The sequence below is a fragment of the Camellia sinensis genome, chromosome 8 (assembly GCF_055761805.1).
Source record: "Camellia sinensis isolate YWXY chromosome 8, ASM5576180v1, whole genome shotgun sequence".
Taxonomy (NCBI): domain Eukaryota; kingdom Viridiplantae; phylum Streptophyta; class Magnoliopsida; order Ericales; family Theaceae; genus Camellia; species Camellia sinensis.
In genome coordinates, this window is record NC_138968.1 from 138,347,739 (window position 1) to 138,372,159 (window position 24,421).

The window sequence follows — 24,421 nt, forward strand, 5'->3', positions numbered from 1 at the left end:
CATGATGAGGTGGCCAACCAAAAAGGTGGGGAGTTTCCAGGAGTTGGGCTCCATGCAAAGTTTCTGCTCTTTCATTGATGAAAAGTAGCTGATTGACTTGCCGCTTCAAGGAGGCAGGTTCACTTGGTCGAATGGGCAGAGTTTGTCTTGGATTGATCGATTTCTGATTTCGAGCGACTGGGAGGAACATTTTTTGGTTGTTGTTCAAATTCGGTTGCCTCGTCCGATGTCTGATCATTGGCCTCTATTACTCAAGAGTGGAGGCCTTGGTAGTGGCCCAACACCTTTTCATTTTGAGAACATGTGGTTGCAATCGGAGTGTTTCTTGGAGATGGTCCGGGGGTGGTGGAATTCTTATGCAGTTACAGGGTCACCTAGTTGCATGTTGGCACAGAAGTTGAAATTGCTTAAAGAGGATCTGAAAAGTTGGAATAGGGAGGTTTTCGGCCGACTAGAGGGTCAGAGAAAGGGAATGGTGTCCTTACTATCTTCTTTGGATGAGTTAGAGGCTGTAGGGGCTTATTACCAGATGATGTTGACAGGAAGGAGGCGGCTAGACATGATTATGTCCGTATTTCACACTTAGAGGAGGTGAGTTTTAGACAAACGTCTAGGTGTTTGTGGTTAGAGGATGGGAATCGTAACACAAAGTTCTTTCATCGGATGGCTAATGCTTACCGTCAGATGAATCATATTAGTTGCATGAGGGTGGATGGGCGAGACCTAGTCAATAAAGAGGAGATCAAGGGGGGATTGTGGTTTTTATCAGAATTTGTTTCGGCCTCAAGAAAGCGAGTGGTGACCAGGGATGGCAGGGGTTCATTTTGATATGATTTCGGCTGACGATATGGTGGCCTTAGAGTTAGCCTTTACGGAGGAAGAGGTATTTCAGGCTTTGCAGACCACGAGTGGGAATAAGGCTCCAGGGCCGGATGGCTTTACTATGGCTTTCTTGCAGCACTGTTGAAGTGTGGTTAAGGTGGATATGATGACGACACTGGAGGCTTTTTTTGTGACTGGGCAGTTTGAGAAAAACCTTAATGCGACTTTTTTGGTTTTGATTGCAAAGAAAGGAGGGACTGAGGAAATCAGAGACTTTAGGCCAATCAGTTTGCTTGGGAGTGTATATAAACCGTTGGCTAAGGTGAGGCAAATAGACTTCGCGGGTTTTGCAGACAATAGTGTCTGAATCTCAAAATGCTTTTGCAGGGGATCGGAAGATTTTAGATGCAGTCTTGGTGGCTAATGAGTGTGTGGATTTCCGGATCAGGCAGCGGCAACCTGGTGTGATTTGTAAGCTGGACATAGAGAAGGCCTATGACAATGTGCAATGGGAGTTTCTATTGTATGTTTTGGGTCATATGGGTTTTGGGGAGACTTGGTGTCGCTGAATTCAGTTCTGTATTTCTACTATGCGGCTGTCGATTTTGGTTAATGGTACTCCAGCGAGGTTCTTTCGAACATATCAAGGTCTTCGTCAGGGAGACCCTTTGTCGCCACTACTGTTTATTTTAGTCATGGAGGCATTGAGCAAATTGTTGGCAAGAGCAGGTCATGAAGGCTTCCTGGAAGGTTTTGTGGTGGAGTCTCCCACAGGAGCATCTATTAGTGTTTCCCATTTGTTACATGCAGATACTGTGCTAATCTTTTGTGGGGCGGTGGTGGAACAATTGGGTTACTTGAAATGTGCTTTGTTATGTTTCAAGGCTATCTCAGGCCTTCGGGGAAATTTGAGGAAGTCTGAGCTGATTCCAGAGGGTAAGGTGGAGGGATTGCCAGTGCTAGCAGCGGTATTGGGTTCTAAGGTGTCCATTTTGCTGGTGACCTATTTGGGTTTGCCATTGGGGCGTCATTTAAGGCTAAAGGGGTGTGGGATGGGGTTGTGGAATGGATTCAACGACAGTTAGCCAGTTGGCAAAGGCAATATCTTTCGAAAGAGGAAAGATTGAATCTGATCAAGAGTGTGTTGAGTAGTATCCCAGCATACTTTATGTCTGTGTATGTTATTTCGTTGTCTGTGGCGTGGCGGATTGAGAAGTTACAAAGGGATTTCCTGTGGGGCAGTGGGGGTGATGATTTTAGTTATCACTTGGTGGATTGGGGCTGGATCTGTCAACCGAAAGTGGCAGGGGGTGAGGAGTTTAGTGACTTTTAATATGGCGTTGTTGGGGAAATGGTTGTGGCGCTTTGCTTGGGAGCCAGAGTGACTGTGGAGAAAGGTGATGGCTATTAAGTATGGGGTAGCTCAAGGGGAATGGGGGTCAAGGATGGTTATGGGTTCTCATGGTTGTGGGTTATGGAAAGGGATTTGGTTGGGGTGACGGGAGTTTTGGGATCGGGTGGGTTTTCAGGTAGGTGATGGGGTGAGGGTGCGTTTTTGGAAGGATAGGTGGTGTGGTGTGGATTTGCTGGCAGCCCGTTTCCCTTTGATCTTCAGCATTGTGAGGGATCTAGAGGCTATGGTGGCGTTTTATTTCAGGGGTAGGGAGGGGGTGGTTTGGGACATTGCGTTACAGCGACAGGTTCAAGATTGGGAGGTTGATCAGATGGTGGAGTTATGCGGTTATTTGTATGGGTTGGGTGTGACTGGGCTGGGGGAGGATGTTTTGGGGTGGAATGTTGGGCTAAGGAGTGTTTTTCAGTCTCGTCATTCTATGGGAGCTTGGTGGGGGAGGGGAGATGGGATTTTCCTTGGAGGAGTGTTTGGGTGCCAAGAGTTCCATCGAAGGTGGTTTTCTTTATGTGGACGACGGCTTTCGAAATCTCATAATTGATAACCTGATGCAGCGTGGTCACATTCTAGTAAATCGGTGTTGTATGTGTTGTGAAGATGCAGAGTCTGTGGATCATTTGTTCTTGCATTCTCCAGTGGTGTTCTGTGTGTGGGGCTTTGTTTTCTCTCTTTTTGGGTTTGTTTGGGTTCAGCCGTGGAGGGTGGTAGACATATTGTGGAGTTGGCGCGAAGCTCGGGTGGGTTGTCGACGGCGCTGTGTGTGGTATTTGGTCCCTTTTTGTTTGATGTGGTTAGTTTGGTTGGAACGTAATAGGCGTATGTTTCAAGAGATTCATTGCATAGTTAGTTGGCTTGAGAGTCGTCTTCTAGTTGTTTTGTATAGTTGGTTAGAGATGAAAATTAATCCGCATATGTCTGGTTTTTTAGAGTTTTTTGATGAGGTTATAGGCTAAAGGGTGTGTTTTGTCCCTTTGGGGTTTTTGTATTATTTACATTATCTTGATGCTTTCTCAATAAAGTCCATATACTTATTTATCATAAAAATAAATAAACAAATAAATAAATAATTGATTATAGTGCGTTGTGTGGAACAAAAGCAAAGAACCATCAGTTCTACTTCAGTGACTAAAAGAGTGGAATCACGGTTGTGTGAATTAACTCTAGATTCTATTGGTTAGTGATGACAAAAAGGAAAACATAGAAGAGCCTAAGAGGTACGCTAATTTACTTGGAACAAAATAACAAGGAGATACTCTTATACTGATAGAACTTGATTGAGTTGCAGAACAGTCATAGGTGGTTTCTAGAAGGAATCTTACTAACCCAAAGTCACCTATTTGTGCAGTCATTTCATTGTCCCTGGCAACAGCGCCAAAATTTGATGGTCATTTCACACACCAAAAATAAATACTAAACTATACGAAATTCCTTAGAATAACGGTAAGTCCAAGTATCAATCCACAGGGACAAACGGGAAATTAAACTAATTTAATTGTTAAATTCCTAAATTAATTTTGATGAAAGGGATGGTTGTTCATAACCTAATGATAATTAAATTAAACAAAGCGAATAAACTAGAAATTATAAATAAAGATGAAATTATTGATTTTGGGAAAAACCTAGGGTAATGAATTCACCACTAGTTACATAAATAAGGCTTCAATTTAAGACTCAATTATGTTACGGTTTGAACTAAATAATACTTCGCAACTACAAGCTCAAAGCATTTATCAAGAGAATTAACGCGTTCAATGTATAGGCACAAACCATCTCAAGTAGTACAAGTCGTTAGCTCTAAACTAGGGTAGTAACACGACTCGTCCCTCGTAGTATGGCTCGCCTCATACCTTGAACATGAAATAATAGAAAACCATTGTATGGAAAGCATTCAACAATCACAGAAACCAGAATACTTGAAGAAATAATGGAGAATTATATTTGAAAACTTCTTGAGAACTACACAATTGTTCAAACCATTACGTAAAACAAAACCAAAAAGAAAACCTATTTACTTGGTTAGGGTTTCATCAAAACCCTAGAAACAGGAGCTTTGCCACTCATGGAGGCGTGGAAAGAAGTAAAGAAGAAGATGCCTCCATGAAAATTGCACTTGAAGGTTGAGCAATCTCTTTCCAAACCCTAGCCCCCCCGTTTGTCTGAAAATATTTTCGAACCCTAAGAGCAGCCTCTTTTCTTCCTTTTATTCCTAGCAAAATAGACTAAAATTTTCGCGCACGCAACCCAAGGTAGGCTGCTCAAGCAGCCCTAATTTCCACTCTTGTGGTGGTGGGCCGCACGTACGGTGAGGTGGTAGGTTGGGAATTGTCACTACTCACACGGAGAATCTGCTTTTGCGCCACTTTTTACTTGAATTTGCGTGTTGCTTGCCAAATCTGTACAAGTGCACGAATCACATCATCTCCACCAAATAAACAAAATTCAAAGACTATAAATGTAACGTAAGCGGCCTCAATGTGGTACCTTTCGGCCTACATCAAAGAACATTGCTTGGCTTGAGATCGCAATGAACTATTGGTTCAGGCAGTGATTGTAAAGATAATCAATTGTAGAAGCAACATCAATGGCAATATTTAACCTTTGTAGAAGGTCTAAATTCCTTGAGTACTCGTGTGGCTCATCTTCATTCTCATTTGCATGTAACCAATCCTTTAGGCTACCATTGACCATAAACTCATAAACAAGAGCTTTGAAATCGTTACCATGATAGTCAACACTTGAGCATGCTGTGAGAACCTTGACAAGATTCCGATGTTTGATGTGCCTTAAGGCCTCACACTCAACAAAGAAACTCTTGGAAGCACCTTGATGTTGAAGATTTAGTACCTTCAGTGCTACAAGCTTTTCACCTTGACTAAGAATTCCTTTGTACATTGAACCAAAACTACCAACACCAATCACATTGGATAGAGAAAAGTCATCAGTGGCTTTAAGTAGACTTTGATGGGACAATTTCAAAAATGAGTTCGCTAAAAATGTCATAGAGGGTACTTTTGGCATCTTTCTGGACCAACAAAAATATAGGAAACAAAACATCCAAATTAGTCCTAGAAGCCCAACAGATGTGGGAATTATTAATTTCAAGGCGAGAGAAATCTTTTCCTTTTGAACCCTTTGGAGTTAGAACTGTGCAGTTGTAATTCAAGTATTCCACCTTAGAGCTTGTTGTTTACCTTAACAGAAACTGCAGTTGCATTCTTGAATGCACCTTTTTTTGGTACATCACCTTCAAAATCATTGAATGATAGATCTAATTTTTTTAAGAAGACAAAACCCTCCAAGTAGTCTGGTATTTTTCCTGATAAATTATTGCGAGATTTTTGTAAGAAGACAAAACCCTCCAAGTAATCTGGTATTTTTCCTGATAAATTATTGCGAGAGAGATCTAACTCCTCCATACATCTCAAATAACTTAAAGATGATGGAAGGATTCCCCAAAATTTGTCGTCCTCCATATATAATAATCCCAGTTTTACACAGCTACCAATAGTATTGGGGGTTTCACCAGACATCATATTCTTGGAAAGATCTAATTGTCGTAAGTTTTTTAAATTTCCAACTTCCACGGAAAGGGAACCAATCAAATTGTTATGAGACATGCTTAGATATAATAATGATGAGAGGCTGATAAGTTCTTTGGGTATGGTACCACTAAGATAGTTTTGCTCAAGACTTTGTTCCACCAAATATTGGCATTTCCCCAAACTTGATGGGATGCTGCCATGAAGATTATTTGTAGATAATCTAAGAGCTGTTAAAGAAGTCAAATTTCCAAAAGACCATGGGATGTCCCCGTAGAATTTATTAGTTAAGAGATACAAATTTTATAGCTTTTGAAGCTTCCCAATATCAACAAGAATGTTACCTGTGAATTGGTTGTTTGACATGTCAAGAAGATGCCAATTGACCAAATTCCCCATTCTCGTTGGTATGCTTCCAACTATTTTATTGTTTTGCTAGAGAAGGTGACCAAGATTAGTGGAGAAATTGCCGATTGATTCAGAAAACACCCCTTCAAAGTTTTTGCTCAGATCTAGAATGTTCAAATTGGTGGCATTGACCAATTAGTGGAGAAAATTCAAGTCATCAGCTTTTCCAACTAAGATTATTATTTTGATAGTTTATCCATGCAAGATTGTGCATATTTTCCAAATAAGGCACTCTTCCAATAAATTTATTGCTTCCAAAGTCAAGGTAATATAGGTTGGTGCCATTAGACATTCACTACAACAAAATGCACCTTTGGCGACCAAAATTGGCGACTACAAAAAAATTAGTCGCCAAAAGTTATGGGGGACTAACATTTTTTTTAGTCGCCAAACGTAAAATATTTAGCTACTAATTTTTTTTAGTTGGGGTATATTCATTATTGGCGACTAAAAAAAATTTAGTCACTAAAAATGCCAGAATTGGCGACCAAAAAAAAAAAACTTAGTCACTATATTGACTTTTGGCTACTAAAATATTTAGTCGCCGAATGGAAAATAAAAAAATTATTTTTTCTCTTTGGTGACTAAAGTTTTAGTCTCCAAAAACTTACTTTTAGCGACAAAAAAAAATTTAGTCGCCATATATTGATTTTTGGCTACTAAAACATATAGTCTCCGAATGGAAAATACAAAAAATTATTTTTTCCCTTTGGCAACTAAAGTTTTAGTCGCCAAAAACTTCCTTTCAGCGACAAAAAAAAATTTAGTCGCTGTATATTGATTTTTGGCTACTAAAATATTTAGTCACCAAATGGAAAATAAAAAATAAAAAAATTTCTCTTTGGCGACTAAAGTATTAGTTGCCAAAAATTTACTTTCAGTGACAAAAAATTACTTTAGTCGCCTTTAGCTGACTTTTTCCGACTAAAATGTTTAGTCGCAAATTGTAATTAAAATTTTCAAAGAAAGATTTTGAATTTTTGGCGGGCTCCTTCCTTAATTAACGACGAAGCTGCATTTTAGTTGGGGAAAATAATTTAAACAAGGATGTAAATTGAATGGCTAAGATCGATCACTTGAAGAACCAACAGATGGATCAATACCTCACCAATAAAATATTAGGGTAGGTGAAGAGAAGAAGAAAAGATGAAGGGGGCGAAGAGTCCCGCTGCGTCGCCGTCCCGCCGCCGCTCCTCTTCAAGTTCGCCGGCAACCGGAGCACCTCCTCCTCCTCCGCCATCGCCATCGTGACTGCTGCCATTACCACTGCCACCGCTACCACCTCCATCGCTGCCCTCTTTTCACGCCGCCGCCTCCCCCTCCTCCGCCGATCTTCGCAGATCCACCGCCACCTCTGCGAGATCCAGAGGCTTCATCGTTGAGAAGAGACTCCATTGATGCTCTGTCTCGCGTATGCTTTCTCTCTCTCTCTCTATATATATATATATATATGTTTCACTAGCAGATTTTTTTTTAACAAATTATGCAAAACATGACCCTACCTTACCAATTTATTTAACAAATTCAATGGGAAGTGATGACTCCAATGTGGTTTGAAAGTTTGTGATTGATTAAAAAAATATAATAGAAGAAAAATTGGAAATGTGTTTTTCAAAGTTCCGATATTTTTCTTTAAAGTTTCTATTACCTGCATAGAATGTTACCAAGGCATGGATGTTAAGCATCCATAATGATGGGATTGTGTCAATTAAAATAGTGTGAGTGAGTTGTTTGATAGTTATAATGGAAGATGAACTTGATTACACATATCTACCCTTCAATATAAAACTAAAAAAAAATGACTTTTAGCATTCATCAGATAAGCTTTTCTTAATTGCATAATAGCGAACATAACTTTATTTCTTTGTTTATGGGTTCAATGAAACATATATATATGCTTTCTCTCTCTCTCTTTCTCTCTCTCTCTTTCTCTCTCTCTCTCTCTCTCTCTCTATATATATATATATGTTTCACTAGCAGCTTAATTGCATTTGCTTTGCTAATTTGTTGATCCACTAGCAGATTTTTACAAATTCTACCATCCCATTCTTGATTAATAAAAAATAAAAACCATTTAGCGTAGGCATGAGAAAATATGTTTTTTGGTTTTCCTTGCCTCCAAAATATTAAGAGTTAGATTAGTGGGATATTTCTGCCAAATTTTTTTTTTGGTTTTCCTTGCCTCTCAAATTCTTCTTCAAATCTTTAATCTAACTCTTCCTAGAAGCTTAATTGCATTTGCTTTGCTAATTTGTTGATCCACTAGCAGATTTTTACAAATTTTGCCATCCCATTCTTCTTCAAATCTTCTTCAAATCTTTAAACTAACCTCCCAAATTGTTTTTCCTTCTATGTTTTGATTTTATGTTATATGTAGAACTGTGGACGCATTACTTGGTTGATGAGGAGATGTAGGGATTTAAGTACTTGGATTTAAGTTTTTCTATTTTTTTTTTTTTTTTTTGAGGGGTGAGGGGTGCGTTACTATTTGGGTATTTAAATGTGGCCTCCTTGGGTATGTTGGTTGCTGAAAAAAGTGATTGAAAACTCTAGTATTACTTAGGAGAAATTAGTTTTTTCACTCGTTGAACATTCGTTTGAGTAAAATTTGTTTGGTTCATATTCCTCTGCTTTCTTAGCAATTCCCATGGGAATTTGAAACCTTAAAGTTCGAAGCTGTATGAAAGGATTTGATTGAGGTTTTTACTTGTAGGATTTGTTCCTCTTTGGTTGGAAATTAAATCTTTTTGGAAAATAATTTGTTGCTCTTACCATCTAAACTACAGAATAGAAAAGATAATTAAATAAGGTTTTGTCAGTTGGATATTTGTTTTTGAAGACAATGGATAGTGGAATATCTACATTTTCACTGTGAATAAGCAAAGATAATCGCCTTGATTTGTCAATCATTCATGTGAAAGTTCAAAATTAAATTTGATGCATGATAGATGACTAACTACTCTACTGTGATCCCATTGAGCTGAAATAATTTCAGGGGCCGCGCTTGGTGTACTGTGACCCCATTGAGCTGAAAGAATTTTTATTTTATGAATAATTTCATCTATTTGAGGTTAGTTTGATATAATTCTAACTTGGGAGGGGAGGAGGGGAATTGAATGACCCCTTCAAACACAATTCCTAAGAGTGTCGAGAGTAGTCGGTGGCTGTGGAAAGCCAGAATTGCTATTTTACTCATCATAAAAACAATCTTCTACATAATTCATGTAACTAACTAATTGGAATTATGATCCTTTTGCCAACTCTTGATGTTGGTATATATTTATATGTATTAGAGATGGTGATTTGAGTGAGAAACTCAAATTGGCTTTCGTCATAAATTCATGATGTGGAATTTCCAGTGATTATCTTGTCTTTTTTTTTTCTCTAATTTTAATTGTTTATAACTTTCTATAGTTTCATTTTAGATTTTATTTTTTTACTCAAGGAAGGTTTGACTGAATCCCCAAAGTTGAAGAGCTCAAGGATTTATGATAAATTTCAAACACAATGTGTATTATATGTAGGTGAATGTGCTTGTATATATATAATGCTGTGGGGATATGTATAATAATGTTGTGTGTATATATAATTCTATGTGTGTATATGAAAATGTTTAATATATAATGTATGTGGCCCTAAATTAATGAGCAACATACACAAGTCCTCTGGTAAGAAATGATCCAATCATTTTGTCATTTCACAAAATACAAGTGAAGTAGAGGAATACATAAGGTTGATTAGGAGACTTAATTAATCCCAGATTTGCGCGTGTTATACGTAGAGAAACCTGATTTTATTCGCAATGTACCATTGTTTTTTTAATAGAATCCACTAGGTTTTTGAGTCCCCTCTATTGCATTTGAATGCTCCAACTTTGCTTACTGGTTGCCATCCAGCTTTAGCCCAAAGTGGATATGAGGAAAATGTGCCCACTGTTAAACAACACACACGAATCTTTCCGTCTTTGGAAAGATAATTCAAGTTATTTGGTTTAGTTAGCAGTGAGTGACAGTTCAATATGTTTTGATACAATGTCTTCCTACTCACAAGCACTCTTTTTTCTCGGCTTCAGAATTGTTCCTAGCTGCTACTCGTGAACTTCAGCGTATATATGGAAAGGATGAAGGGAAACAATTGTCGTAAAGTTGCCTTGTTCAAATATAAAGGTGGGAAAATCTTTTCCTTATTTTTGTGCAGATAATTATACATCTTTTTGGTAATTTTTTTGTTATTAATCATAGAAATGTAAGTATTAGGAGGCTGAGCATCCTTCTGGTTTAGAGATGAGTTTTTGTTGTGGAACTGGAAATCAACATTACTGGCACAGAAAGAACCATATACTTCGGTCACTTAATGTAAGTTTCAACTGCATTATCTTAAACATTCTGAAGGAGAAATGAAAACGAAGATAGTTGTTATTGGCTAGTTAGTTTATGTGATACTTCGTCACATGTTTGGTCCTTGTGATTAATCTTTCATAAACCATATGCAATTTTGAAGCCTTTTAAGATAGTTTATGTACTTTGTCATGGGTTTGGTCCATGTAGTTAATCTATGCACGCGTGCATGTGTTAATTTTTATTCAAACTTATCTATTCAATTTGACAACTTGCTTTAGTGTTTTTGGGTCAGTTTTGGTTATTTTTATAGTTCCTTTAAGATTCTTATTTGAACTAAAATCACTTTTTACTTTATGTTAGCCAACTTTCTGATAAGAAATCATTTAGTTGTCTGTTTATGTGGTGCTCTTCCTCTATAGCTTTCACTACCAACTAGGAGCTCCCTTAACTTGGAGAATGAAAATTTTCTTTCAAAAATTTTGAATCAGATTTCACATGCATTAACTTCTCATTTTGCACTCAATCAGCCCACTAGGAATGTTTATGGCTTTACCATAGTTATAGCTGAATACGGCCTAAACTTAGTCGAAATAGGGCTTTCGAGAGAGAAAATTCAAAGCAGCCCCTGAACGACCATGTGGCTCGCACAGATAGCTTCGCCATCACAAATAAGACTTGTAAGAACTGACGGAACGTAATTCGGACCCGTAGGTTGGGAGTTAGAGCCGAATACGCCCTAAACTTAGTCGAAAAGGGGCACTTCGGGGGCGAAAATTCAAAACAGCCCCCGAACGACCATGTGGCTCACACAGATAGCTTCGCCATGAAAAATAGGACTTGTGAGAACAGATGGAACGTAATTCGGACCCATAGGTTGGGAGTTAGAGCCGAACACGCTCTAAACATAGTCGAAAAAGGGCATTTCAGGGGCGAAATTGTAAAACAGCCACCGAACGACCGTGTGGCTTGCATGGATAGCTTCGCCATGAAAAATAACTTGTAAGAACTAATGGAACGTAATTCAGACCCGTAAGTTGGGAGTTAGAGCCGAATACGCTCTAAACTTAGTCAAAAAAGGTGTTTCGAGGGAGAAAATTCAAAAAAGCCCCCGAACGACTGTGTCGCTCACATGGATAGCTTCGCCATGAGAAATAGGACTTGTGAGAACTGACGGAACGTAATTCGGACCCGTAGGTTGGGAGTTAGAGCCGAATACGCCCTAAACTTACTCGAAAAAGGGCATTTCGGAGGGTGAAAATTCAAAACAGCCCCCGAACGACTGTGTGGCTTGCATGGATAGCTTCACCATGACAAATAGGACTTGTGAGAACTAAAGGAACATAATTCGGACTCGTAGGTTGGGAATTAGAGCCGAATACGCCTTAAACTTAGTCGAAAAAGGGCGTTTTGGGGGTGAAAATTCAAAATAGCCCCCGAACGACCATATGGCTTACACGGATAGCTTCTCCGTGAAAAATAGGACTTGTGAGATCTGACGAAACGTAATTCGGACCCGTGGGTTGGGAGATAGAGCCGAATACGCCCTAAACTTAGTCGAAAAATGACTTTTCGGGGGTGAAAATTCATAACAGCCCCCGAACGACTGTGTGGCTCACACCGATGGCTTTGCCATGACAAATAGGACTTATGAGAACTGACGGAACATAATTCAGGCCCGTAGGTTGGGAGTTAGAGCCGAATACGCCCTAAACTTACTCGAAAAAGGGCATTTTGGGGGCGAAAATTCAAAACATCGCCCGAACGATCATGTGGCTCGCACGGATAGCTTCACCATGAAAAATAGGACTTGTGAGAACTGACGGAACGTAATTCGGACCCGTAGGTTGGGAGTTAAAGCCGAATACACCCTAAACTTAGTCGAAAAAGTCGTTTTAGGGGCAAAAATTCAAAACAACCCCCGAACGACCGTGTGGCCCACACGGATAGCTTCCCCATGACATATAGGACTTGTGAGAACTGACGGAACGTAATTCAAACCCATAGGTTGGGAGTTAGAGCCGAATACGCCCTAAACTTACTCGGAAAAGGGCATTTCGGGGGCGAAAATTCAAAGCAGCCCCCGAACGACCGTGTGGCTCACACGGGTAGCTTCGTCATGACAAATAGGACTTGTAAGAACTAATGGAATGTAAGTCGGACCCGTAGATTGGGAATTAGAGCCGAATACGCCCTAAACTTAGTTGAAAAAGGGCGTTTCGGGGGTGAAAATTCAAAACAGCCCCTGAACGACCATGTGGCTCACACGGATAGCTTCCTCATGACAAATAGGACATGTGAGAACTGACGAAACATAATTCAGACCCATAAATTGGGAGTTAGAGCCGAATACATCCTATACTTATTTGGAAAAGGGCGGTTCGGGGGAAAAAATTCAAAACAGCCCCCGAACGACCATGTGGCTCGCACGGATAGCTTCGCCATGACAAATGGAACTTTTGAGAACTGACAGAACGTAATCCGGACCCGTAGGTTTGGAGTTAGAGCCGAATACTCCCTAAACTTAGTCGAAAAAGGAATTTCTGGTGGCGAAAATTCATCACGACCCCCGAACGACCGTGTGGCTCACACAGATAGCTTCGCCATGACAAATAGGACTTGTGAGAACTGACAAAACGTAATTCGGACCCATAGGTTGGGAGTTAGAGCCGAATACGCCCTCAACTTAGTCGACAAATGACTTTCTGGGGGCGAAAATTAATAACAACCCCCGAATACACTTTACACTTAGTCGAAAAACTTGCAACACTTTGTTAAAAAAGCAATAACTTTATTAAAATAGCATCTACATATTCTAATAATTGTCTTTATATATTTATAGGACAAAGAAATTACTTATTACATTGTTTGTGTAGTTGGTTAGAATAAATATTGCATGATACATATATATATATATACTTTCTTTTATTTCCAAGAAGACATTTCTCGATTGGTCTACCTTAAATACATGTTATAACATGTTCCATATGGCTGACTGAATTGATATTTTGTAACCAATTCTAATGTTTCGTTTTTTATTTTTCTTTGTAGATTACTTTTTTGCGTGGACTTGTGGATAATCCATATTGTTGTATGGAGAAGAATTTTTCACTTTTGTGTAGAACTAATATAATACTTTTGTGGTCCTCAGCTTTTGTATAGTTCATTATTACTGATACAGAAAACTTTTGGCAATCAACAGATAATGACTGTCGTGGTACATAGATCACCTTCTGTTATGGTACATATATACCATTTGTCGGTGTACATATAGGACATTTTGTCATGGTCCATAGAAAACTTTTGTCGTGGTACATATATCACCTTTTGTTGTGGTATAGATTACGATGGTAATTTGTACCATGCCAAATGGTAATTTCTCTTGGTAGTAAATGTATTTTTTTTGTATATGGAGGGCTTTGATTTTTGTATGATATATTTTGTATGGAATTATTATTTTAGTTTGGACAATAGTTGATTTGTATGGACTTTGATATTTAATGTTATTTATTTTTGGTATATAGATGCAGATTGTGGAATGATTGATAGTATGTATCATTTTGTTTGTATACGTATTACAGGTTGCATTATATATAGACAGGTTGTGGAGAAATTATAATTTCGCGATAAAACATAATATCATGTTTTAGGCGACTAAACAATTAGTAGCTAAAAAGAAATTGGGAAAAGACATTTGGCGACTAAACGTTTTGTAGCCAAAAAAAAAAAAGACATTTGGCGACTAAAACTTTTGTAGCCAAAAGATAATTAAACATTTGGCGACTAAAATATTTCGTAGCTAAGAACAAGAAACTAAATTATAAACACACTTTTGCCGACTAAAATTTTAGTAGCCAAAAATGTAGAACTTTAGGCTACCAAATATTTAGTAGCCAAAAGAGGAACTCTTTGCAGACTAGACATTTAGTAGCCAAAGATGGAGACTTTCGGCGACTAAATTTTTAGGAGCCAAAAAAGAACTCTTTGCCGACTAAAATTTTAGTAGCTAATAAGGTTGGCCTTTAGGCAACTAAAAGTTTGGTCGCCGAAAAGGGTCTAATTTAATTTAATGCCAAACCTTTTGGTGACTAATTATTTAGTCGGCAAATGAATACACTAAAATAATTTTAGTCGCCAATTAGCTTTCCCGACTACTCTTCGGCTACTAATTTTGCGACCATAAAATTTAGCCGCTAAAGCCCTTCGGCAACTAAAAATTGACTTTTGGTGACTAAAAATTTAATCACCAAAAGTGAAAATTCTTGTAGTGATTGATATAGGAATGGACCCAGTAAACAAGTTTGCTGCAATGTTTAGCCATTGATGATTAGGAAGCGTAATTCCAAGGTTTGAGGGAAGGGTCGCCTGAATTTGGTTAGCTGCTATATCAAAAGTTGTAATGGATGAGAGATTAAAGATGGAGGAAGGAAGGGTACCAACCAACTTGTTCTTCGTCAATCCAAGAAAGTTTAAGTTTGTCAATTGACTCAGGATTTCAAGTATATTCCCATTGATACCATTTACAGGTGCACAGAATTACCAAAAGTAGAGGGAACACCTCCTGTTAGATTGTTTTCTACAATATACAGTCTTTGGAGGGTATTCATGGAGCCAAGCCCCACAGGAATTTTCCCAGTCAGCTTATTGACAGAAATTCCAGGACAATGAGGTTAGAGCGGGCAGATATATAGTTAGGAATTTCACCACTGATTGAATTATTGAGAAAATGCTTGCAATCTCTACAAATGACCGAGTTCCGAGGGGATTTGATGACCGAAACTATTGTTACACAACAACAGTACCTTAAGAAAGCTCAGATTTCTGAAGTGACGCAAAATGGAGCCTGTCAGTTTTTTATCATCTAGTTTTAACACAGTCAGTCTGTAAAACCCAAGTTATATGTAGAATTATTTTTGGATAAAGTAGTAGTTAAATTAATTTGTATGGGTAATTTAGTAATTTTAAGAAATTAGGTTAATAACCCTTTATGTAAAAGAAAAAAATTTATTTCTTACAATTATTTCTTTCTAGGGTTTTCTATCGTTAGTGCCTCATTTACCATCCACTGGCGTTCATAACTCATTATCCATAGGCATTCGTACCTCATCCACTTTCCACAGGTGTCAACCTCCATTCCTATCTCACATAGTCCAAATTTATAGATATCCAAATCTTCATTGTTTGTGCCTTGAAGAAACAAATCCATCTCTCACCGCCACTATATTTCCATCATTCACACTTTCTCAATATCTCTTCTAGATCTCCACTATATAAGTGTAGATGATCGAGACGGTTTGTGAGATTGAGGTGGATCTTGATAATTTGAGATTAGCTTAGGAAATATTATTTTAACTGTTTGAGGTAAGTAACCTTCTATCACTGTTGGATCATTTTTATTCCTATTGAATCGATTAAAATTATAAATATTTATTTATAGCCTTCATATTCTCTTAAAATAAAATATGGGTCAAGTATAAAACAACATTGAATATTATTATGAAAATTATTTGAATATTTTTTGAAATGAGTCTGAAAATTGTACCAAAGGTTTATTTTGAAAATATCGAATATTTTATTTAAAAGTTGTGTATTGTTTGAATTTTGAACATCACTCTAGTCTGACTACGATTTGGACCCTAGCTAATGGGGGTTATTTATTGGCACAAAACTAGTTTCTTTTGGGGCTTTACCACCGGCCTATGTGTGGTTTTGGGCCTTGTCACAGGCTAAGTGACCGTAGTCATTAAGACTTGGGTTTTGTGAATCAAATCATTGAACCATCGATTGGAACAACAAATTTACTTCGAATTATCTTGTTGGAGTTTCAATTAAAATGTATTGTACATTGTTTATTTTTAGCTATGAAACCATCTTACAAATAATTGTTCATTTATTGAATTGTAGCAAAAATTATATTTGTTGGTTATCGACTATTTTTTTTTTTGTATACTTGATCCAGCTAGCAGTGATGGTTGGTTATTTACTGGGCTGTCTAGCTTACCCTTATTTTATTTTTTTCAAATTCTGAGGAGTAGAGTTACACGGGTTTTTTTTTTTTTTTTTTTTTTTTTTTTACTTGTGGGAGTGCTGAGAGTAAGACTATGATTTAAGTACTTGGATTATTATTTTGTTAGTGGATTATATTAGTGGACTTGGTGGACAATTTCATATGATAAGAATTATCTATTTTTATGGATTTTAGCATTATGATAATTAAGGATTTAATTTGAGTATTTTACATTGTTGGTTATGTGTTGGACTCTTAGCCTTGCATGCTCACTTAAATGAGTGTGTGGCGTTGTCACGGAGCTTGGGGCGTGACAATTTTGTGGTATCAGAGCTAGGTTGTAATTTTAGACGCTGGTATAGAATAGTGGTGAGATTGGGTAGATATAGGATTGGGAACGCTTATAATTTGGTATAATGATAATTTTATTTACATGTTATGGGGACTTAAGAATAGAATAAGATGAGGTTTTATTATTGATGCATATAGGTTGCAATGGAACATGAGGAGACATTGGCAAATATAGCTAGGAATACACGCCCAGGGTCAAACGTATCGACAGACTGGTAATCACAATCGGCGAGAGAATGTGACTAATAATGGTAGTGGTTCTCAAGCAGTCGGAGGAAATCAAGGGCAAGAGTTGGGACAACAAGAACAAGCTGCAATCCCCAATCCAGTTGGAATGGTTCAAGTGCTTAAGACTTTGGCCGGGGTGGTGCAACAACAAACCACCATAGGGAATAACTTGACTAGACTTATAGAGCAACAACAACGGATACAGCCAGGAGTTGGGCCACAACCGAGGCCACGTTATAACATTACTGAGTTTAAGAAGATAATCTTGGCATTTGACAGAGCCACAGACCCTTTGGAGGCTGAAAAATGGTTGACAGAAATGGAAAAGTTATTTCCCGTTTTTGAGTGTACAGATGATCAGAAGGTGACCTATGCTACGTTTATGCTACAAGGGATAGCTAATGATTGGTGGCAGATGGAGAAGTGCATACACGAGCACGATGCCAACCCCTATACATGGGAAAGGTTTAAGAATACATTCAATGAGAAATACTTTCCTAGGAGTGTTCGTCTACAAAAACAGAGGGAATTTTCGAAGTTGGAGCAAGGGAATAAGACGGTTGCAGAATATGAAGCCGAGTTTACGAAGTTGTCTAAATTTTACATCAGCATTTGAAACAGACGAGGATAGCAGAGCAGAAAAGTTTGAAGGTGGGCTAAGAACGAACATTATGCAACAGGTGGTTCCTTTTGAGTTACCTACTTTTGGAGCAGTGTTGAATAAGGCTTTGCTGGTTGAGAGTGGCCTCACTAGAGCCCAAGAAGAGAAAGAAGAGAATTATAAGAAGAGGCCTAGTTCTTTCAACTTCGAAACTAACAACAGTTCGAAGGGCAATGTTAAGAGACAAAACACTTCTTCAGTTGGGAGTTAGGGAAGTCAAACTGTGGGTGGTAGTGTTGACAAGCAGAATGATCGGGTACAGTGCACTAGATGTAATGGATTTCATCGGGATAATGAGTGTCGTTGGAATACTGGGGCTTGTTTCTCTTGCGGGCAACAGGGGCACAGGATAGCTGATTGCCCTAACCGGAAGGGACGTGAAATTGAACAGAAAGCATGGACAAATAAAGGAACTTCAACAGACAGAGTATCTTCAGGAAATCAAAAGAAAAATGGAGGTCATAAGCCAAAGACTCAGGGTCGAGTGTATGTACTCACACAGCAAGATGTTCAGACTTCCAACACGGTGGTGTCAGGTACTATTTTAGTGTCTTCCATTTATGCACATGTGTTATTTGATTATGGAGCTACAAACTCATTTGTGTCTGTGGGATTTGTTAAGAAACATGGATGGAAATGTGTCCCTAGAGAGATTGACTTATGTGTTGAAACCCCAATAGGAGGTGTTATGGTTGCTGACTTAATTTGCAAATCTCGTGTGGTTAGTATAGATGGCAGGAGATTTCTTGTAGACTTGACTATTTTGGATATGCGGGACTTTGACATAATTCTTGGAATGGATTGGTTGGCAACCAATTATGCTTTTGTTGATTGCCGAGGCAAAAGGGTAGTATTTCAGGTTCCTAATTAACCAAAATTTTGTTTGTGGGTAGTGGAGTTAACACTCCTCCTTTGGTAATCTCAGCTTTGCAAGCTAGACAGTTGTTAAGGAATGGCTGTGAGGGCTATTTAGCTTCTGTGAGAGATACTTGTGAGATTGAATTGAAGTTAGAGGATATTCTAGTTGTGAAAAAATTTCCTAATGTTTTTCTTGAAGAGTTACCGGGGTTGCCACCAGATAGAGAGATTGAGTTTGCCATCGAATTAATACCCGGTATAGGTCCTATCTCCAAGGCTCCGTATCGGATGGCCCCAACAGAGTTGAAAGAACAATTACAAGAGTTACTAGATAAGGGCTTTATTAGGCCTAGTGTTTCTCCTTGGGGTGCGCCCGTTTTATTTGTGAAAAAGAAGGATAGTAGTTTTCGCCTTTGCATTGATTATCGAGAGTTAAACAAGGTAACAATTCGAAATAAATATCCTTTGCCTAGAATAGATGACCTATTTGACCAGTTGCAAGGAGCACAAGTCTTTTCTAAGATTGACCTTCATTCGGGGTATCACCAGTTGAAGGTTAAGGCGGAAGATATACCTAAGATAACCTTCCGAACTAGATACGGGCATTATGAATTTTTAGTGATGCCGTTTGGGTTGACTAATGCACCTGCAGCTTTTATGGATTTAATGAACAGAGAGTTTAAACCCTTCTTAGATCAATTTGTGGTAGTTTTTATTGATGACATTCTTGTGTACTCGAAGAGTAAAGAGCAGCACGAAGAACATCTGAGAATAATGTTGCAGATATTAAAGGAGAAGAAATTATTTGCTAAATTAAAGAAGTCTGAATTTTGGCTGGAGAGTGTATTATTTTTGGGTCATGTGATATCTAGAGATGGGGTGTCTATTGACCCCAAGAAAGTGGAGGCGGTGGTAGAGTGGAATAGGCCTACTAGTGTCACTGAAATTCGTATCTTCTTGGGTTTAGCAAGTTATTATAGAAGGCTTGTTGAGGGATTTTTCCGAATTTCTATGCCTTTGACTCGTTTAACACAAAAAGGGGTTAAATTTGAATGGTATGATGACTGTGAGAAGAGTTTCCAGGATCTAAAGAGTCGATTGGTATGTGCTCCAGTACTTATAGTTCCGTCCGGAGATGAAGGTTTTACCATCTATAGTGAGGCATCGAAGATGGGCTTGGGTTGTGTCCTAATGCAGAATGATAAGGTAGTGGCATATGCGTCTAGGCAGTTGAAGCCATATGAGCAGAATTATCCTACGCATGATTTGGAGTTGGATGCAATGGTGTTTGCATTGAAAATCTGGAGGCACTACCTATATGGGGTGAAATGTGAGATATTTATTGATCATAAAAGTATAAAGTATATTTTCACTCAAAAAGAATTGAATATGAGGCAAAGGCGATGGTTGGAGCTATTAAAGGACTATGATTTGACTATCAATTATCATTCAGGAAAAGCCAATGCAGTGGCTGATGCCTTGAGTAGAAAGACCCCAGTAATTTGGCTACCTTGATCACTGACCAAAAGAATATCTTGGAGGACTTGCGAAGGTTGAATATCAAGATTAGATGGCATAACCATGGAGTGCAGTTGGCAAACCTTAGAGTTCAACCCACATTGATTGATAGAATTAAAGATGCTCAGGGAAGAGATCCTCAGTTGCAAAAACTTAAGGCTGAAATGGAAATAGGACTACAGATGGAATTTTGTATGCATAAAGATGAAACCTTGAGATTTGGAGAGAGGTTGTGTGTGCCTAATGACTTAGAGCTCAAGAGAGAAATCCTGAGATAAGCTCACAGTTCAGGATATACTGTACATCCAGGGAGCACTAAAATGTATAAAGACTTGTAGAGGAACTTTTCGTGGAATAATATGAAGAGGGAAATTGCTCAGTATGTTTCTCAATGTTTGATATGTCAACTGGTGAAACTTGAACAACAGAGACCTTTAGGTAAGTTACAACCTCTTCTTATTCCCGAGTGGAAGTGGGAACATATTACAATGGATTTTATGACAGGGTTGCCTAGGATATAAGGTGGTAACAATGCTATTTGGGTTATCGTTGATCTATTGACCAAATCCGCTCACTTTCTAGCTTTTAAGGTAGGGTTCTCCTTAGAGAAGTTTACAAATTTGTATATCAAGGAGATTGTGAAGTTGCATGGTATTCCGGAGACCATAGTATCTGATAGAGATAGCGGATTTGTATCTATGTTTTGGAGGAGTTTGCATACAGCTTTGGGTACTAGCTTGAATTTTAGCACTGCCTTTCATCCTCAAACTGATGGACAGTCAGAGAGAGCTATCCAGACTCTTGAAGACATGTTGAGGGCTTGTGTTATTGATCTTTGAGGTTCTTGGGATGAGCATTTAGCCTTAGTGGAATTCTCTTATAATAATAGTTATCATGCGAGCATTCAGATGGCACCATATGAGGCTTTATAGGGACGGAGGTGTAGATCACCTATTTGTTGGGATGATGTGGACGAAAGGAAGTTGTTAGGGCCTAAGATTGTGCAACAAACAGTGGACAAGATCAATCTTATTAGAGAGCGACTTCGCACTGCACAGAGTAGACAAAAAAGTTATGCAGATAACAGGAGACGCGATTTGGTGTTTGGAGTTGGAGACCATGTGTTCCTTGAGGTGTCTCATATGAAAGGAGTAATGAGGTTTGGTGTTCGTGGTAAACTAAGTCCTAGATTTGTTGGACCATTTGAGGTTTTAGATCAAATTGGAGAGGTAGGTTACAGACTTGCTTTACCACCTTCACTAGCTGGAGTTCATAATGTTTTTCATGTCTCAATGTTAAGGAAGTATATACTGGATCCTAGTCATGTGATTGATCATGCATCATTGCAGTTTAAGGAGGATTTGGCTTATGAGGAACACCCTATACGAATTGTTGATAGGAAAGAACAAGTTTTGAGGCGTCGAGTCATCCACTATGTTAAGGTTCAATGGAGCAATCACTCAGAAAGAGAAGTAACTTGGGAACTCGAGGATGAAATGAAACGAAAGTATCCACAACTTTTTGAGACTCCAGGTATGTCAAATTTCGAGGATGAAATTTCTTTTAAGGAGGAAAGAATGCAAAACCCAAGTTATATGTAGAATTATTTTTGGATAAAGTAGTAGTTAAATTAATTTGTATGGGTAATTTAGTAATTTTAAGGAATTAGGTTAATAACCCTTTATGTAAAAGAAGAAAACTTATTTCTTACAATTATTTCTTTCTAGGGTTTTCTATCGTTAGTGCCTCATTTACCATCCACTGGCGTTCATAACTCGTTATCCATAGGCATTTGTACCTCATCCACTTTCCACTGGTGTCAACCTCCATTCCTATCTCACATAGTCCAGATTTATAGATATCCAAATCTTCATTGTTTGTGCCTTGAAGAAACAAATCCATCTCTCACCGCCACTATATTTCCGTTATTCGCACTTTCTCAGTATCTCTTCTAGATCTCCACTATAGAAGTGTAGGTGATCGAGACAGTTTGTGAGATTGAGGTGGATCTCGATAATTTGAGATTAGCTTGGGAAATATTATTTTAACTATTTGAGGTAAGTAACCTTCTATCACTGTTGGTTCATTTTTTTTCCTATTGAATCGATTAAAATTATAAATATTTATTTATAGCCTTCATGTTCTCTTAAAATAAAATATGGGTCAAGTATAAAACAACATTGAATATTATTATGAAAATTATTTGAATATTTTGTGAAACGAGTCTGAAAATTGTACCAAAGGTTTATTTTGAAAATATCGAATATTTTATTTAAAAGTTGTGTATTGTTTGAATTTTGAACATCACTCTAGTCTGACTACGATTTGGACCCTAGCCAATGGAGGTTATTTATTGGCACATAACTAGTTTCTTTTGGGGCTTTACCATCGGCCTATGAGTGGTTCTGGGCCTTGTCACGGGCTAAGTGGCCATAGTCATTAAGACTTGGGTTTTGTGAATCAAATCATTGAACTATCTGAATATCGAACCATCGATTGGAACAACGAATTTACTTTGAATTATCTTGTTGGATTTTCAATTAAAATGTATTGTACATTGTTTATTTTTAGCTATGAAACCATCTTACAAATAATTGTTCATTTATTGAATTGTAGCAAAAATTATATTTGTTGGTTATCAACTTTTTTTTTTTTTTTTTTTTGTATACTTGATCCAGCTAGCAGTGATGGTTGGTTAGTTACTGGGCTGTCTAGTTTACCCTTATTTTATTTTTTTCGAATTCTGAGGAGTAGAGTTACGCGGGGGGGTTTTTTTTTTTTTTTTACTTGTGGGAGTGCTGAGAGTAGGACCATGATTTAAGTACTTGGATTATTATTTTGTTAGTGGATTATATTAGTGGACTTGGTGGACAATTTTATGTGATAAGAACTATCTATTTTTATGGATTTTAGCATTATGATAATTAAGGATTTAATTTGAGTATTTTACATTGTTGGTTATGTATTGGACTCTTAGCCTTGCATGCTCACTTAAATGAGTGTGCGGCGTTGTCACGGAGCTTGGGGCGTGACACAGTCACCCTCTGACGACGTTGACCACATATTACGCCAACCCATTGACAAAAGTGGATGGACTCATTCCACGAGTTCAGAGCTCCGAAGGGATCACTGGTTATTTCAGTCTTGAATGCAAGCAAGGCTAGCCAATTGGTTTTCATTCCCAGTGTGATGCATATGCATAGAAGAAGAGCCAGAAGAACCACCCAAACAAACCATGACAACAACATGCATGAACTAAAACAGCGTCCACGACACCACCTGACCCATATGTATGTATGTCCATGTTAATTAGCTGATTGCATTGGTGAAGGGGAGTCAGTGAGTGAGTGAGGGAGAGGTTTGGCTTTCGAGTGTGTGTCAAGTTCATAACTGCATTGCATTTCCCTAAAACTCTTACCAATTCATAAATGCATGGCTGTGCAACAATGCTAAAAATATATAAACCAAACTCAGAATGGGACTCAAAAATCATATGAAAGGGCAAGATTCATTTGTGAGGCCCATTTGTCAAAAAAAAATTATCCATTCATTTGTTTTAGTAAGTCATTCAACAAATTAATAAGTCGAGGAATACAAATATTAAACACAAAACTGATAAGGAAGAGGTCCAAGAGGTTCATTGAGTGTAATGTGCTGGTGCTGGTCCATCAAGTGTAGTGTGCTGCACAGATTGTAACATATTTAGTTAGCTTGTATGTAACAGATTTAGTTAGCTTGTAACAACTTTAGTTAGTTAATTAGTTAGATGATGTGTAGTTAGTTATAGGTGTGGTTAGGTTAATTAGTTGGTTAACTGTACTGGTGTATAAAAATGGTTTGTAATCTCTTATTATATTCAAGGAAGATATTTTAGATTTTACTTTACTTTTCATCATGGTATCAGAGCACCAAGAAGCTCTTGCGAGCAATTCTCAAGATTCATCTATGGAGTCCTCAGCTATTCCTTCGAATCTCAATCTGCTGCTATCGAATCTCAGTTCTCTTATAACAGTGAAGTTGGATGGCTCGAATTTTGTTATTTGGAAGAATCAAATGCAGAATCTGCTTCAAGCAACGGATCTACTCGCCATTGTTGATGGCTCAAAGAAATGTCCTGTTGACACAGTGCGACAATCTGCAGGAATGGAGATTCAAAATCCAGAAGCTGTTAGATGGAAGATGATTGATGTGCATCTACTCAGCTGCATCACTGCTACTCTCTCTCCTGCGATTTTCACTTCTGTGTTACATCTTCACACCAGTGCTCAGGTCTGGCAATTT

At 38.1% G+C, this 24,421-nt stretch overlaps 2 protein-coding genes and 1 pseudogene across 2 annotated transcripts; 2 read left to right on the forward strand and 1 right to left on the reverse strand.

The window, feature by feature from the left end:
• The first annotated feature begins 988 nt into the window (after positions 1-988).
• LOC145798110 (uncharacterized) lies at positions 989-1,391 on the forward strand. The gene is made up of 2 exons (XM_082885584.1): positions 989-1,109; positions 1,210-1,391. Exons 1-2 carry the CDS (start codon positions 989-991, stop codon positions 1,389-1,391), a joined length of 303 nt encoding a protein of 100 aa, XP_082741710.1.
• A 3,371-nt stretch (positions 1,392-4,762) lies between these two features.
• On the reverse strand, positions 4,763-5,251 carry LOC114271110 (putative LRR receptor-like serine/threonine-protein kinase At3g47570 pseudogene; annotated as a pseudogene).
• A 12,523-nt stretch (positions 5,252-17,774) lies between these two features.
• Positions 17,775-20,418, forward strand: LOC145798111 (uncharacterized). Its single transcript, XM_082885585.1, has 5 exons — positions 17,775-17,963; positions 18,105-18,568; positions 18,658-18,945; positions 19,495-20,119; positions 20,215-20,418. Exons 1-5 carry the CDS (start codon positions 17,775-17,777, stop codon positions 20,416-20,418), a joined length of 1,770 nt encoding a protein of 589 aa, XP_082741711.1.
• The last annotated feature ends 4,003 nt before the right edge of the window (positions 20,419-24,421 follow it).

Bases quoted from the DNA above. Each gene is read 5' to 3' on its own strand.
- LOC145798110 (XM_082885584.1), top strand. From the start codon at position 989: ATGACGACACTGGAGGCTTTTTTTGTGACTGGGCAGTTTGAGAAAAAC. The intron at 1,110-1,209 runs GTTTGCTTGGGA...ATGCTTTTGCAG, and splicing joins CAGAGACTTTAGGCCAATCA to GGGATCGGAAGATTTTAGAT.
- LOC145798111 (XM_082885585.1), top strand. From the start codon at position 17,775: ATGCAACAGGTGGTTCCTTTTGAGTTACCTACTTTTGGAGCAGTGTTG. The intron at 18,569-18,657 runs GTTGGCAACCAA...GTTTGTGGGTAG, and splicing joins ATAATTCTTGGAATGGATTG to TGGAGTTAACACTCCTCCTT. The intron at 20,120-20,214 runs GTAATTTGGCTA...CATGGAGTGCAG, and splicing joins CCTTGAGTAGAAAGACCCCA to TTGGCAAACCTTAGAGTTCA.